This window comes from Myodes glareolus, chromosome 1 (assembly GCF_982192425.1).
Source record: "Myodes glareolus chromosome 1, mMyoGla1.1, whole genome shotgun sequence".
NCBI lineage: Eukaryota > Metazoa > Chordata > Mammalia > Rodentia > Cricetidae > Myodes > Myodes glareolus.
Window position 1 is genome coordinate 20,480,035 of NC_142026.1, and position 16,454 is coordinate 20,496,488.

Below are 16,454 nucleotides of genomic sequence, written 5' to 3' on the forward strand. Positions count from 1 at the left end.
AAGTGATAGTCACACCAGGTCTGGTCCTAGGATCACGTGATCCAGCCAATGTGTCAGTAATGGGGTCTCTGTAACGCAGAAACCACAAGACCATCTATTGCTATCTTCTTATTTTCCTCTCAGGGGCAACTAGACAAAGTTGTTAGAATTGGGTTTGTCCTAGCTTTCTTTAAACTAATGTCTAATAAAGCCAGACAACCAAAATCACTGTCGGCATCTTTTACCTACATCTTTTACAGAATCTTTTACAGAAGCATTGCTAAGACGCAAGTCCAAAGGGCTGTAGAAATCTGAGGTCTAGTCTCCATTTTCTCCTCCATTATTTTATAAATATATCTGAATGGTGCAGATCCACTCACTCCTTGTCTCATCCTCGACTTGAACTGAGGGACACTGTTCTTCCTTTTCTGACTCTTTGGGAATGTTGTAAGAACTAAGTCAGCATGGAACCCTACTGGTGGTCTGCGGCAGAGACATAAAGCACACTAGTTAATCGCAAATGTGAATACGGAGCTGATGTAGTACAGAAGATGAAATTAAGAAATACAGGGCAGCGTTGCCTGTGAGATTTTTCCACTGCTCCATATGAAGTGACCCCACCCTGGCACCAGCTCTGGAGTCACTGACAGCTGAAAACCAGCAACATTCTTAAAGGTGAGCTTTAATGGCCAGAAGACCAATTGCTAACACATCCACTTAAGAAATACTGCTATACCATTATTCCCAGATCACTGTGTGCAAGACACTAACCAGTTTGCGTACAGAGTTCAACTTCGTGTTATTTGCATTACAACTGAAGTTTACAAGACCCCCTGATGGAATCCTGCCTCTCACAGAAGCAGCTACACTCACACATTACTCTCGTGGAAACTTTCAACCAAATCCAACCACAAAGAAAGAGGGCCGGAAAGATGGCTCAGCAGTTAAAGAAGGGGCTGCTCTTCCAGAGGACCCAGGTTCAATTCCCAGCACCCACATGGCAGCTCACACCTGCCTGGAACTCCAGTCCCAGGGGATCTGACACCCTCACACAGACACCCCTGCAGGCAAGACACCAGGACACATGAAAATAAATCAGATGAGCGAAAACTAGCTTTGCTGTCTTCTGGCCTCCGAGCGGTGATGCTAAAACTTCCAGACCCTTTCAATGCTACTTCTAATCTCTGGAAGAAGTGTCTGCATGAAAAATCTGAGTGTTGCAAAGCTGGCTGTTTCAGCAGCAGCCTGTCCTTGTCATGTGAAATGGCATCCCCAAATGCCAGTACTTAGAAATCAAAGGAGTTGAAAGTCCTGTCGGAGGCTTCCATTGTTTCCATGTTGTTGTTTTCCTGCTGAGGTTGAAAAAGCAGCCTCTTACTTTTCTTTTCTTTTCTTTCTTTCTTTCTTTCTTTCTTTCTTTTTTTTAAGCCCAGGATGTGCTATGGGAATCTATAAAACTTAATTACATTTACTCTTACAAAAAAGGATTTATGAACTTTTGCCTGGAGGCGGAAATGTTTATTTCATTGCCTTTGCCATCGAGTCTTTTCAACTCCCGTGGCTTTGAACTTCTCAGCTGCTGGGAGTTATCACCGTGACACAGAGCGCAAGAGCTCCACTCCGAAGACGCACACCACAAGTTGAAGAAGCCGGGGAAGGCGAAGATATATGAGTCGTTATTTTGGCCACCCTTTGTGCCATTAAAATCTCATTTTCTGCCTATTAGAATACCCTCTCGGTGCTTAGGCAGCGGTGATAGCCCGTGATTAGTGTGTAATTGAGTATAATTGTCTTTTCACTTTTCATTTGTGTCATTCTGAGCTTCTCTCTGTTTTTCTAACCACCAAGAGGAAAAGGGAGCTAGAGAAAAGATAAAGCTGTTAAAAACTCTCGCTCTCAGCCCCAAAGAGATCCTCGATTGCAATTATAGATTGCAATCCCTTTGTGACATTTCTCCAAATTTAGTGGGTGGCTCTCCTCGCCACCTGGGCCAACTGCTCTCTCTCGCTCTCTCTCTTGCTCTCTCTCTCTCTAATAAAATCAAGCTATCTGTATTTAAACAACTGCTAATAATGTCAAGTTCAGACAGATGCCACATGTAGGAAATTTAACCATCCTTCTGACATGCAATTATCAGGGCAATTTATTAATACAATCCTTCAAGAAAAACCTCATAGTCCAATGCAAATTACAAAAACAATTACAACGTCCAAATATTTATACAGACCCAAAGACTAGCAATTTCCCTAATTTGTGTTCCTATAACTCATTCATTCCAGGTTCTGCAGTCCTCAGCTGGGTCTCTCTCTTTCTATCTCTCTCTCTCTCTCTCTCTCTCTCTCTCTCTCTCCCCTCCCTCTCTCTCTCCCCTCCCTCTCTCTCTCCCCTCTGTCTCTCTCCCTCCTTCCCTCCTTCCCTCCTTCCCTCCCTCCTTCCTTCTCCCTTTCTCTCTTCCTTTCCTCCTCCCTCTTCTACTGTCCCACCTCCCTCTTTCCCTTTTGCCCTTCCCCCTCATCCTCTTTACTGCCCCTTCCCTCTACCTACAACTTTTCTGCTTCCCCTCCAATTGTCATGTCAGAGCTTTGGTGTTTTCTGATGAGGGTTTTTCCTCAAAATTCTGTCAGCTGACCAAACATCACTTGAAACAGACAAGCAAACAAACCCCCCCCCCAAAAAAAGAAACCCTGGCAAGTTTGTAAGGCTTTCAACCAAAGCTCAGAGCTAAGGACAGGGAAGGCATATGACAAACGCCTTGACAACTAAGTATAAACACAGCGTCCCCATGATTGCATTAGAAGTCACTTGAATTTTAAGTCTAAGCTACAACTTTTGAAGCCTCCAGTAGAAAGGGAAGAAAGAAAGGAAACTCGAAAACTGAAATCATGTGGCTTGTATAAAGAATACATTATGGTTTACATTTGGCAATTCATTATAGCCCTGCCTCGGGGAATTGACTATTTGGTTCTGGTAACGGCGAATCATCTGTCTAGAAACACAGGACTGACCTGAGGTGAAAGGCCATTGCCAATGGCGGGGTTCATGGGGTTGGAGGGGCCCGACGGAGGCACAAAGCTGTCTGTATAGCTTGAAAATCCATGTCTGGTGCTGGGGAGGCAGTAGGCAGAGCTGCTGTCTGGGTTCGAAGGAATTGTGCTTTGGTGGACGGTGCTTGGAGGAAGCGGCTGAGGTCTATGCACGGTGCTGCTGGGATCTGACACGGCTGTAACAAAGAAGAGGATCAACCGTGATGCTCTCGGCTGGACAAGCAGAGCAAGTTCAACGCAGAAGTTCCCAGTAGGAGTTACCCATTTGATCAGATGTTGTGAGAACTCTAAGTGCATTTCTTACAGCTCAGTTGAGAAATCACACAACAAATACAGTTAATGTCTATCATGGCATGTCTCCAAGCTCATGACTGTGTAGAAACTCCCAGGTCACATTCATCCAGATACCCAGATACTCACAGATACCACACTGGCAAGACCAACAAGCCAATTTGAGTAGTGAACACAATGTAATCACTACAGGTACCAAACACCTCATCAAATGTAATGCATGAATAGAACATCAGAGTTTCAAGTGTTGAGAACATGCTTTCACAACCTCGAAACAATAGTCTTACAATTTAACATGACTCCAATTCCCTCTTGCCCTAATAAATTATAATTTTAGCAACATTCACATTCTCTGAATTATTATTGCAACTAGTTATAATCCTAGATCCTCAGTTGATTGCAACCAGCAATATAAATACAGTGCTCAGGTTTTAACAAAAGGGGTGTGTGTGGAGAATCCCATATTTCTTTGGGAAAGTTGCATTGTTTTTAAACATCGAAATAGTGTTACAGCATAGCACATTTTATCTGAAGAGCATCAAATGTAGCTCAAACTACTTCTGAGACAAGGCAGGTATGGATGCAGGTATGTACAGGGACAGCTGAGGTCAGATGATTGGCACATTAACAGCGTCCATGTCAGAATCACAGGCAGAATTCACCCTGTGAAACAGCCAATAGGAAGCTATTGGGAGTTCCATCCTTATCACCCTGTTTTTCTTCCGATACCTTGTGGAATCGACGTGGGCTGGTAAGAGGTCTCCGACAGCTGGTATGTTGGCAGGGTCGGCATGGCGGTGGGAGGGAATCCCCCCGGAATGAGATGGTTGAAAGCCATCAGTTGATTGGCCCCAGCTTGCTTCCTCCATCTTGCACGGCGGTTACTAAACCAGACCTATGGATTTAATTTAAAATTTGAGGATTTCACTGATGAAATAATAGTACACTCTTAATGAATTTTTCATGCTAAAACAGATTAAAGGCCCCTACTGACAGGGCAAGTAGAGGCAAGAGTCCTCTGTCTTCTATAGTATGTCGGGGTGAAAGGAAAGTTAAATATCAGGGGTCAGGAAAGGGGCTGCAGGGACCCTGTGTGGACTCGTGTCAGAAAAGCTGATAAGGACCCTGGGCAGGTCCTGGAAGGCAGGGTCAGAACAGTAAGTGTTCTTTACTGCTGCCATCAATGTCATTTACCCTCATCCCTCAGCCTTCCAGGAAATCTTGAGTCACTTGGATGCCCCCCTACACACCGACAGTCACACGCATGCCACATGTCCTAAATTTGACCTTGCCAATTACAGACACCAAGCCTTAGGCTTGGTGTTTGTATCAGTCTATTTCTATATGTTTATAATCAGTGTAAGTATAGGTCCTAGTTAGTGGTTCTCAACCTTCCTAATGCTGCAGTCCTTTAATACAGTTCCTTATGGTGCGGGAGACCCCTACACATAAAATTACTTTCATTGCTACTTCATAACTGTAATTTTTCTCCTGTTATGAATCTTAATGTGAATATCTGTGCTGTCTAATGGTCTTAGGCAACCCCTAGGAAAGGGTCGTTTGACCCCCATGGCAGTCACGACCCACATGCTGAGAACCGCTGTTCTAGGTCGTCACATGAATTAAACAGAAATTCATACAAGTAGAAGCATTTTACCACCTTCTCTCAAAGTGTGAATCATCACTCTGACCTCAATTAGAATGGATGCTGATGAAGAGTATTTTGCAATGGAATTAGTTTCTTTTGGTGTCTGTGTTATGCAATGTAATAATCTGTGCTGAACACTATACTAATCACCTACGTTCAGGAAAAAAAAAATCTGTTGGAAAATAATTTGTCTTCCAGTAATTCAAAGCTCCAGTCTTCTTGTGTGTCAATGGAGAAAAGGAAAAGATATCAACCAGAAATATAATTGAATGTCTAACATGTTGAATGATGTTCTACAGAGTTTTACTATACTTCAAGATGTAGTATAACAAAAAAGCCAGGACTGTTACACAGAGAAACCGTGCCTCAAAAACAAACAAAAAATGTAAAACTTGGAGTAGATTTTCCAGGGTGTACACATAGTATTATTTACCATACCACAAAAAGAGACTCCTATCAACCAAGTATTAGCATTTGTATAGAAAGTTCTCCAAAACATAACACGAAGAAGCACATCGCATTTGAGGCTGAAGGGATAGGAAGGGATGTGATGGGGAGGTCACATTCAGGCGGCCTTCTTCACGGAGCCCAGAAGAATTGCTCACAAGATACGGAAGTTCTGTGTTAGAAAGTCAAGGAATCAGAAAGACTTCAGAGTGGGGAAAAAATTTCTGCTCATTTTAAAAGCTGTATGCAATTACCACAAGGATTATCTTTCTAGATAATCTACAGTAGAGAGTAGAAAGATGTAACCAGCCTGGCTAAGAAAAGAGAACTCAGCACGGAATGTCCTTGCCTAGAATGCAATTGGGAGGTAGCCTGCAAGGGTCCATTCCCTCCACTGTATGCACTCCCAGGCTAGAGCGCAGGCCATCATGCTTGGTGGCAAGCACCTTTGCCCACTGAGCCTTCTCACCAGCCCCAAATATTACCTTTTCATACTTCTTATGTTTCCAAGAGGAAAATAATGTAATCTAGTATTTTCCCATGTGGATAAATAATTGAATCGGAGCTTCAAGTGACTTGATAAATTGCCACCTGATATAATGGTACCGTGAATGCTCTATTTCAAACTGGCATTTGGTTGTGTTTTCTCTCTGCAAGTCTTAACTATTTATGACTCCCAGAGGCATCATGGGAAGAAAACCAAGGAAGGGCTTTGACATCATCCATGTTAGTGGAAGAGTCTAGGGGTGAGAATTCATGCCTGAAGGTACTTACCCTACCATATACTGTAGGCAACCATGATAAAGCGACAACTTCAAAAGACCCTTCTGGAATTTAAAATCAACTACATGCCACATAGTTCCAAATTTCTGTGATATCATGGGAGAAGTGAACTCCTAGCGATGTCCTGAGGTGATTTCATTCACGTGGTCACCATCCTGAATTCCAGTGCACCCCTCCATGAAACACTCGGAACCCTGTTGCTTGGCTATTGCTGAAGCATGCTGGTCAATCCTCTGCCCTCTGACTTCTATAGCCTTTAGATAAATAAACCAGCTTGGATTGACCAGGGCTGGCTATGCCTGAGCTCCCCATGAAGCTCAGCATTCCACTGCATCAAAGAGCATTTTACCAATGCATAGACCAATGTCAAAAGGTAGAGGTCTAGCCAGGCATGGTGGCACATGCCTTTAATCCCAGCTCTCAGAAGACAGAGGCAGGTTAATCTCTATGAGTTCAAAGCCAGCTTGGTCTACAAAGTGAGTTCCAGTACAGTCAAAACCCTGTCATGAAAAACACAAAAAAACAACAAAATAAAAAAGAGAGAAAGGAAGGAAGGAAAGAAGAAAGAAAGGAAGGAAGGGAGGAAGGAAGGAAGGAAGGAAGGAAGGAAGGAAGGAAGGAAGGAAGGAAGGAGAGGTCGTCTTTGCCTAAGTAATGATGAACAATTATTATCACTTTCCACAATTACTTTCAAAAGATAGAATCAAAACAAACTAAGTGGCTACGGATTTGAAGTTGGTGCTCATTTTATGTTTCCAAACTGACACTAGTAATTACTGGAGATATAGAACAAGGCCACGAGGAATTTATTTTTAAATGTTTATTGCATAGTACCTGTTATAGCTACAATTCAAAAAAAATGACAGGAAGGAGCTAGGGGTATACCTCAATGATAAAGAAATTTCCTAGCACAAAAAGGTCTCAGGTTCAAACTCAAGCATTATATTTAAAAAAAAAAAAAAGTCAAGAAAAATAGTTGAGAAGCAAAGCTTTACTGAAAAACAAACTTTCAACCGGAAGTTCAGGATTCCCAAAGGAAATAATCCTAACATTTAAGCTGAGGCTCCCTGTATATGGAGAGAAAAACCGGGCCAGTGAGAACCGGACTGCCTGTCTCCTCTGGGCGTTTATTAGAGGTTTTGAGTGATCCAGCCAATGCTAACTTCTGTGCTTCTCAGCCCACCCATGCCTGCCAGACACATTACTTAAAGGGAAAACAGACTAATGCTGAAAATGGGACTCCGTCTTTGCCTTGTATTTTTAAACTCAGGCAGCATCTTTAATTTCCAGCAGAAAAAAAAAGTTGCCCTTGAAATGACCTTTATTTTCAATACCTTTGCTGACTGAGCATGGGATACTGGAATGTTGTCATCACCCTGTATGTAACTGAAGGAGAAAAGCAATCCCACTACTCAGGCGGGCACCTTTCATAACTCAGCAGTGAATTAGCAATTCTTAATGGGCAATCAACACATAATCTACTGTGAATGCATAATCCAGAATGGCTCCATCCCCAACAGGTCTAGAGAATTTATGACTTGGTTACAGTAGTTAGAAATATCTCCTTCTTAGGGGCTGAAGGTGTGGCTAAGCAGTTAAGAGCACCAGAAGACCTGGAAGACCTGGGTTTAACTCCCCAGTACCCACATGATGACTCACTTCCATCTTCAGCTCCAGGTGTAGGGAATAAAAATCCCTTTTCTGGGCTCATCATGGTACACAGACATTCATGCAGTCAAAACGCTCACACACATTTAAAACATATATATATATATACATATACATATATATATATACACACACACACATACATACATACATACATACATACACAAACTGACTCTTGCTGTTTTAAGAATGTCTTTGCCAATAAGGCAGAAAGAAGGTTTACAAAGTCAGCTATCTATCTGCTAAGTGTATTCTGTGATCTAGGAGCCCTTGTGATTCTACTCTCTCCACGTCACCTCTTCCGGCTTTCCCATAACTGCTAACAAGCTAAGCAAGTGAGGGAAGGAGGCGTCCATTGCTTTATAGTCTACTAGCATATATAGTGAATTGCCCATAGTTGTCTGTATAATATGAAATAGATTAAGTATACCCCCGGCTGATTTTTACCTGACTCAAGCCTTTTTATCTTGCCATGGAGCCTGTCAATAAAATGATAGCTACAGTTCCTTAAAAATAATCTTATGTTATTATGTGAAATTATGTTATTATTTCATTATTTGAAAATGTAGATTTTCACAATATAATAATATCCAACAGTTATGTGCGGTAAAATTCAAACCATTCAAAGTTGAATCATGATAATCAAAATATTCAAAATAAGGTCCTCCATGAAGGACCTTGGTCCTTGCTCAAAACAATGTGCTAGACTTTGTTGACTGCCCATGGGAAGCTTTTCCCTCTCTGAGAAGTGGATGGGGGGGCAGAAGGAAGGAAGAGAGTAGGAACTGGGGTTCGTATGTAAAATGAGAAAAGATAGTTTTGTTTTGTTTTTTAAATTTCTCTTCCTGAGGAAAGTGACCAACTTGTTCCAACTCAACCCTGAACAACTTTGGGGGAATTAGTACTTCCACAGGGAAAATGGAGGAAAGCTTTTTTACACCACTGGGCCATCTAAAGTCAAGCCCAAGCTCCCTGCTTGACACCACTTTGACCTTGAATGCTTTGCTCAGTGTTTGGGGAGTTCTGGCCACTCCTTTGCTAAATGAGAAATGCGTAGAACTTCTGCAAGACACTGTTGAGATAATTTAGGAGGACAATAAGGCAAAGCACTTACAAGGATGTTTAGGAGATACTAAATGCTCAATAAATACTAACTGTTAAATTAAAAGCTCGCATGGGCGCTTCTGAGAAAACCCAATTAAAGCCTGGCTTGCTGTCCTTCCTCTGCAGTCAGCAGCCAAAGCCTTTTGTGCCAATGAGTAAACAGAGAAGTGCCCACAGAACACCTCAAATAATGGAGAGCCAGTTTGACTTGAATGGTGGCTTAGGTCAAATTTGCTTCCAAGTTTCATGGATTAGTGCTAATTGTACCATGGTGTGAGCCTAATTTTACCCATCAATAAATTACTTGTTCACATTTTTAGATTGTCCTCAAAGGCAATGTAACCTACATTGTTCCAGATGGGTTATTTCAAATGCAATTTGACAAATGGGAAGGAAAGCATAATACTCCATCCTTCAAAAGGCAGTGCCACAGGGTTGTAAAAGGCTGACGGCTAGCTTCTGTGACTTGTACTGCTACCATGTCAAGGAGAGTTGCTGCAAGCCAAGTAGGTAGCCTCAGCACTCAGTGCTGGTTCCTCCAGACCCTCTCATTCATCCCCATCTCCTTCCTCTTCCACTGCCCTGCTCTCCCCAGCCTCCCTCCCATCATTGTTGCTCCCCAGCTTTAGGCTATGGGTGGAGGGAGAGCAGGCAAAGGAGGAGGACAGCCGTGTTCTCACATGCGTCACAGGTCCATGGACACATGCAAGCCCAGTCATCTGCATCCTGACACATCAAGAGCAAGGTGGACTGGAGAGTGGCAGGTGACCATCATTTCGTTCCATTCTGGAGTCCGGGTTTTCTATACCTATCCTACCTTCTAAACTGTAGAGCTAGGTCAAATAATTTTACAGATGGCTATGTGTTGCCATGTAGTTGCTGAGAATTGCACCAGGGTCCTCTGTAAGGGTACCAAGTGTTTATAACCACTGAGCCATCTCCCCAAGTCCTCCTAGTAGCTTTCAGTTTGGTGATAAAGAAGAGCTGGTGTTTACAAATATGAAAACCAGAGACACTGTCCCTAGCTAAAACTTGTGCAGATAGACACATGTGCATACACACAGAGACACACACACACACACACACACACACACATGCACACATGTTCACGTGTATACACATTTTATGTTGCCCAGATCTCCTGAAATCTACCCATGATTACCCTGGAGATCCTTGAAACCAGACTGAGATCACCTGATATAATCGCCCCATACTTAAATAGATAAAAACTAACCCAAGCTCAACAAAACATTCTTGGCAAACTGCAACCAAAAGCTGCACCTCCTATGTCGTGTGACCAAGTGCTGTTTCCACAGGTAGCTGTCCTTCGTGTCTTCTCTCCTCTTGACAGTAAGAAACTTGCCTACTTCATTCTGAGATGAAATACTCAAACGCTTGCATGCCATAAATATCTGCAAGTAATTCTGTTTCAATAAAACCTTCATGATCCCAATATTTGCTTTACTGCAGCTACCCAATGAATTCAGCAGCTAGGCTGTCTCTGTCTCTTTTCTTTTTCTGATTTCTCTTTCCTTCTTCCTCTTCTTCTGACATTATTTCTAGATGGAGGCTTTGCTGCACAAGAGAGAGCCTTAGCTTGCTGCACGCACAGATTTGGCAGCGAGAAACACAAGCGTCCAAACAAATTTCTACGCAACACTGACAAAGGCCCAAGTTATTATAGCTTTAGTTTCATCTCCATCCAGAGGAGACTGGAAATATTTTCCCTCCGAGGGGTAAAACGTGGAATGTAGACATGGTTTGGACTTTGAGGGTTTGAGGTTTGGTTTTTCCCAGGTGCCCCCAAATTAAAGTAACTCACACTCTCTGGCTATCATTCAAAGTGAGTTGATTTAGCTACCGCGTTCCCAGCTCTTCCCAAGGACCCCAGTGTTTTCGGCTGGCATTTTAATCAGTGATTAACTGCCCTCTTCTTTTTCCTGCTGGGTTAAGTAAAAGATCCATGTGCTGGCTGTTCTAGGGAATTTGTTAGGCTGTAGATCATAGTCCGGTGCAAGACTTGATGTGTCTCAAGGGAGCTAAAGAAGCCATGAGGAATGTACAGAGTCACCGGGTTAAAGCCACATTAAGACAGCTGTTACATTAATGAGGGCCCTGCTTTTGCGGGGAGGTAACCATATAGAAAAATATAAACCACTCTTTATTGGTTTGATCCCATGTCCTCTGAAAGTTAATAGGCTGTTATTATTGTGCTCGGGCCTCCGCTGAGCCAGATGAGAATGCTGGGGACTGTGCAAGCCATGTGGGTTTGAAACACACTCTGTCCCCTCCTTCATTTTTGAAGAAGGCAAGAATAAGATAGGGTGAGGATTTTTAGATTCTCACTCTTCTTTGTCTCGTTGTTCTAAAGTTCAGTTTTTATTCACACTGCATTCAGAGCTGATTAGGGACCAGCCTTTAGAACCCATCAGTACACAGGCTGGGCCAGCCATGAAGTGCAAGAGTGAAGAACGGAAATAGAGTGGACATTCAGTGGGAAATCATTGGACCTCACCTTGCGTTTAAACTGGGCACTCACAGAGACTCTAACAGAAGCAAGACAGATGCTATACCTGTGGTTACAGTATTACAGCATATGAGAACTATTGATGACCTCAACACAGTTCACTGGGATGCAAAGGAAAAGCATTCTGGTCCACGGCTAAAGAAGATGGTTTCTGTCCTGTGAGGACTGGAGTACTCTTTCCCAGTGAAATGGGTAGATAAATTAAACTGCCCCATTTTTTTTCAGTGTGTGTGTGTGTTCACATGGATAAGAATCCATGCATCTGTGTTCATGTACATGTGAAAGTTCAAGACTGATGTTGGGAATCAGCTTCAATCTCTTCCACTTTATCTATTGGAGCAGAGTCTTGCAGTTGAACTCAAAGCTGGCCAACAGGTCTAGTCTGAGGCTAGCCAGCTTGCTCTGGTGATGCCCTGTCTCTTCCCTCTGAGGCTGGAATTACAGACATCTGGAGATCCTGTCTATGGGTCTAATGCTTGCTTAGCAAGTGCCTTAACCACTGAGCAATCTCCCCACTTCAATACTTCCAATGTTAAATACTCCGTCTTGAGAAACCTGGCATGTCTGTGGCCCTTCTCTTCATCCTTCCCTCCTACCTCCAGCTGCGCAACAGCTGCCTACCTGCTACCTCAGAACACTTTCGCCATCATCCCATCCTTGCCAACATCATGGTCTATTTCTTGCCACATTCCCAGTGCTCTTTATAAATGTGAGCCAGGTAGCGCGATAGCTAAGCCTTCACGGGATATCCTGCGCCTCGTTCTGTACCCATCCTTCTCCTACCTTTCTTCTGTTCATACTCCAACCAGAAAGGACTAAGCCCTGATCTCTCCAGAATGCCTGGGTGGAAAGCTGAGTGGTCATCTCACAGAGCCCAGGCACTTCCAGCTTTGTCCCTTTGTTCTGCCCTAGGATGAGCATGTTTCCCTCCCCATCTCTGACCAATCAATATTTGGCCAACATTTTTCTCCAAAATCTCAACTTTTCTTTTTCTCCACCCACATGATGCAATTCTGTCGACACTTGACACATCTGCTCTGTTCATTTGTCTGTGGTTATTCATATGGTGATCATTATCTTTGCAGGACTGCAGCAGCTCCTGGAGAGACCTGCTAGTCCATCTCTTCACCTCTTGACTGCTCTGGTAATGACAGATCACACAGAAGGCTGAATAAAGCCTTCTCTCTAGACTCTGCAGCTGGAAGAAGCAGTTTCAATAGACAAGGTGGTGTGGTGGACAGGTAAAAATGTTGATAAGGGACCACATCAACACCTGAATAGCTCCCTGCCAGAGTACCATCTTGACTTCGACTATGAATTCTGGGTGCATTGCATGGCATTTCCGGATAGAGAAGCTCAACTTGTGTGATGGTAAGGGGTGCTGGGAATCCCTTAGTCTTGTGTAATGTGCCCAAAACTTGAAGTGAAAGTGCACCACGAGTTAAGAGAACATTATTGTACACTTGAGAGAGATGTGCTAACTTAAATAGCCTTTTCTAGGAGCCCTCCTAAGAGTTCAAAACTCAGGGCTGTAGAAATAACTCGGCTGGTTAAAGATACATGAAACCAAGCTTAATCTGAGTTCAATCTTTAGAACCCATGTGGAGGAAGGATAAACTGACTCCCACAAGTTGTTCTCTGACCTCCACATGTGACACACACACACACCACACACCACACACACACCACACATCACACACACACACACACACAGCACACACATACACCACACATACACCCCATACATACACCACATATGCATGCACAACATAAACACATCACACACACACACACACACACATATACACACACCACATACACAGTCATGTAAAAAGATAAAAGAGAATCAAACATGATTGACCTAGTTTGTTTGTTTGTTTGTTTTCTGTTGCCATGAAAAACACGATCAAAAGCAACTTGGGGAGGAGATGATTTATTTCATTTTATGCTTTACAGTTCATCATCCGCCCAAGGAAGCCAAGACATGGATGTGGAGGCAGGAACCACAGCAGAGACTATGGAGGAACCTTGCTTACTGGCTTGATTCCTCTGACTCGTGCTCCACCTGTTTTCTTGACCAATCTTAGACCACCTGAGGATGATACCTAGGAATGGTACCACCCATAGTGGCTTGACCCTCCTACATCAATCAGTAATCAAAAAAATGCCCCACAGACATACCCACAGGCCAATCTGATAAAGGCAACTCCTCAACCGGACACTTTCCTCTTCCTAGGTGTGTCAAATTGACAACCAAAATCAGATATCATAATTGTATTATTAAAATAATATAATTGCTTCCAGACTGTACAGTCCGCAAATGAAAGGACTACCGTATGCACTTTCCATATTTTCCTAATGGAAAGGCAAAGCACATGGAATCCAAAGGTTTCTATACTATCAGGCAGCAGTGTTAGCTTAGATAATTTTTTAACAAGCTGAAGTTTCTATTTCCTTATCCATCGATTGGGGGTAGTAACTACGTCAGTCAAGGGTTTTAGTGATAACTCATGAGTTAACCCATGTGAAATACAAGACTTAAAATAGTGCTTAGTGCAAAATAACCACTCAAAATATGTCTGCTATTAATCTGGGAACCACCCTCAACAGCCATATAGTTTCTGGTACACCATCAGGATGCACAAAAATGAAATGAACTTGTGTGTGTGTCATAACCAGAACATTCAAAGCAATAATCAAAGTCTACAGATATGCATTCACTAAGCACTATGACTAGTGTGGTTTTCTTGGCTTCGAACACTTTTCAGCTGGGTGCTGTGTCGTATATCTATAAGCACGGCACTCAGGAGGCTGAGGCAGGAGGCTTATGAGCCCACACCAGCCTGGTACTTAGTGAAACTTCACCACCAAACAAACAATAAAAATGTTTCCCAAGAGGAGACCCCCCACCTCCCCACGGTGGTAGGGGTGTCTTCCTAGATGTCTCCAGTGTCTGGGCATCAGTACCTGTACTCGGGCTTCTGTAAGCTTTGCCCGCTGGGCCAGCTCCTCCCTGGTGTAGATGTCTGGGTAGTGGGTTCTCTCGAAAGCCCGCTCCAGTTCCTCCAGTTGCTCGGCGGTGAAGGTGGTCCGGCTTCTACGCTGCTTTCTCTTCAGCGGTAGGTCAGGTTCAGAGTCGATGTCCGAGCCTTCATCTGACTGAGGCGCTGAGGCTAAAAACACATGAGGGGGGAAGAAAACTGTAGTAAAATTAAATCAAAAAGCCACTCTCCCCAGCCACCGTGACTGGAAGCCTAAAGTACTTTCTCAATGTCTTCTCAAGACACCAAGCCCCTCCATATAGTATACCTTTATAGGGCTATTAAATAATATTTATGATCCCCCTGCATTCTCTCTTTCTGAAGCAGTCCCCCTCACGTCCCCAGAAAATTTTGCCCTGGATATCTGCTGTTTTGAACTCTTAGAAAATAAGGATTAGTCTTATTCCATCTCCACAGCCTTGTGCTTAGCATTTGTCTATGTAATAAATGAAACACAGTCTCCCTACATAGCCCAGGCTGGCCTCAAACTCAAAAATCTTGCCTCATTCTCCCAAGTGCTGGGATTTCAGATATGTGCCGCTACACCCAGCTTTTAGTTTGTTTACTAATGATGAGAGGGGACAAATGAGAGTTAACAGCATACATGTATGAAAATGCCAAAATGAAACCCATTTATTTTGTATGCTAAGTTTAAATTTTAATTTTAAAATAATATGCTATTAACCTTTATGCTAGACAAGTTGTGACTAAAAATATTTTAAACTTGACTGGGTGTCTAAAAAGAACGGGCAATAGAAAACTATTGCAAGATTCCCATATGCTATAGGCTCTGCCAGTCCTATAAAAATATCATTATCTCTCATCTCCAGACACTGGGAAGTGCTTTAAGGAGAACTTCTGTTTTATTAATGGTAATCTCAAGAACTAATCCAAAAGGGAGACACTGTTCGGTGAACCATCCCTAAAGTGAAGTTCAAAGTTTGAATCTTGGCTGAGGCAGGGTAGCAGTCTGGATTAGCTGCCTGACTGCAGGAGCCCAGGGCAAAAAGGGAAAGGCAGGCCCCTTGTTCAAAAGTTATCACAGATTTCAAGACAGCATTAACCAGTGCTTAGACCCTTCTCAAGACGCTGCATGACTGCACAGGACCAAAGACCCTGAGGCTGACCCTACGATGACTTCTCCCCAAGCAGCCTACATCTTTTTTATATTAATAGGGAGGGGGTGAGCTTTATGACTTAATATGCGAATGACTAGAAAGAGAAGTGGGAATCAGAGAATGAGGCAGAACAGGAATGAACAATCCACTTCTCCCATAAACGCGAGATCTGGATTCTTAAAGAAAGAAGCTGTAAGAAGGGCTTGGAAACCTTGGGACACCAGTGGTGCCATTTCTAGGCCATCATTTCACGGGGAAAGAGTCGGTACATGATTCACCTTGTTTCTGTCAAAAGTGTTAGTGCCTTCACAGCTAGTCTCTCCCATAAGAGAGCATCTGATCATCTATAAGGAGTGGAGTCTGTGAATCGAAGACCCGCAAGACATTGGCACTGGGCAGGAGAGCTGCGCTTACCAAACACTAGGGCAAGGGACAGTGTGCTGTCCATGGCTATCAGGGACAGAGTCCAAGACAGGAGGAGGACCCACAGTGTCTTTGCTCCTGAGCACATTCAAATGTACCCTAAAACCTCCACCCACAGAACTAGGAAACCTTCAGAGGAGGGATTGAGATGTGCTGTAGCAAATAGGCACACCAGCCAGAAAAATGAAGTTCTTCATGTCGCCTTCAAGGGAGGGGTGTCGAGATGGCACAGTGGTTAATTACTTGCCACGTAAACCTGACAACCTGAGTTTGATCCCCAGGACCCACATAAACATGAAAGGAGAGAACTGACTTCTATACAGTTGTCCTCTGACCGCCACATATGCACCTGGCATGTAAGTGTGCCAATACACACCCACA

At 43.3% G+C, this 16,454-nt stretch overlaps 1 protein-coding gene across 1 annotated transcript in view; it reads right to left on the reverse strand.

The window, feature by feature from the left end:
• Positions 1-16,454, reverse strand: part of Pax3 (paired box 3) — a 96,227-nt gene that overhangs the window by 16,343 nt on the left and 63,430 nt on the right. Inside the window, exons 5-7 of the mRNA XM_048459193.3 lie at positions 14,459-14,664; positions 4,044-4,209; positions 2,985-3,199 (exon numbers count right to left, since the gene is read on the reverse strand). Of these exons, the coding sequence (XP_048315150.1) occupies positions 2,985-3,199; positions 4,044-4,209; positions 14,459-14,664 (587 nt within the window). The remainder of the gene's footprint in view (positions 1-2,984; positions 3,200-4,043; positions 4,210-14,458; positions 14,665-16,454) is intronic.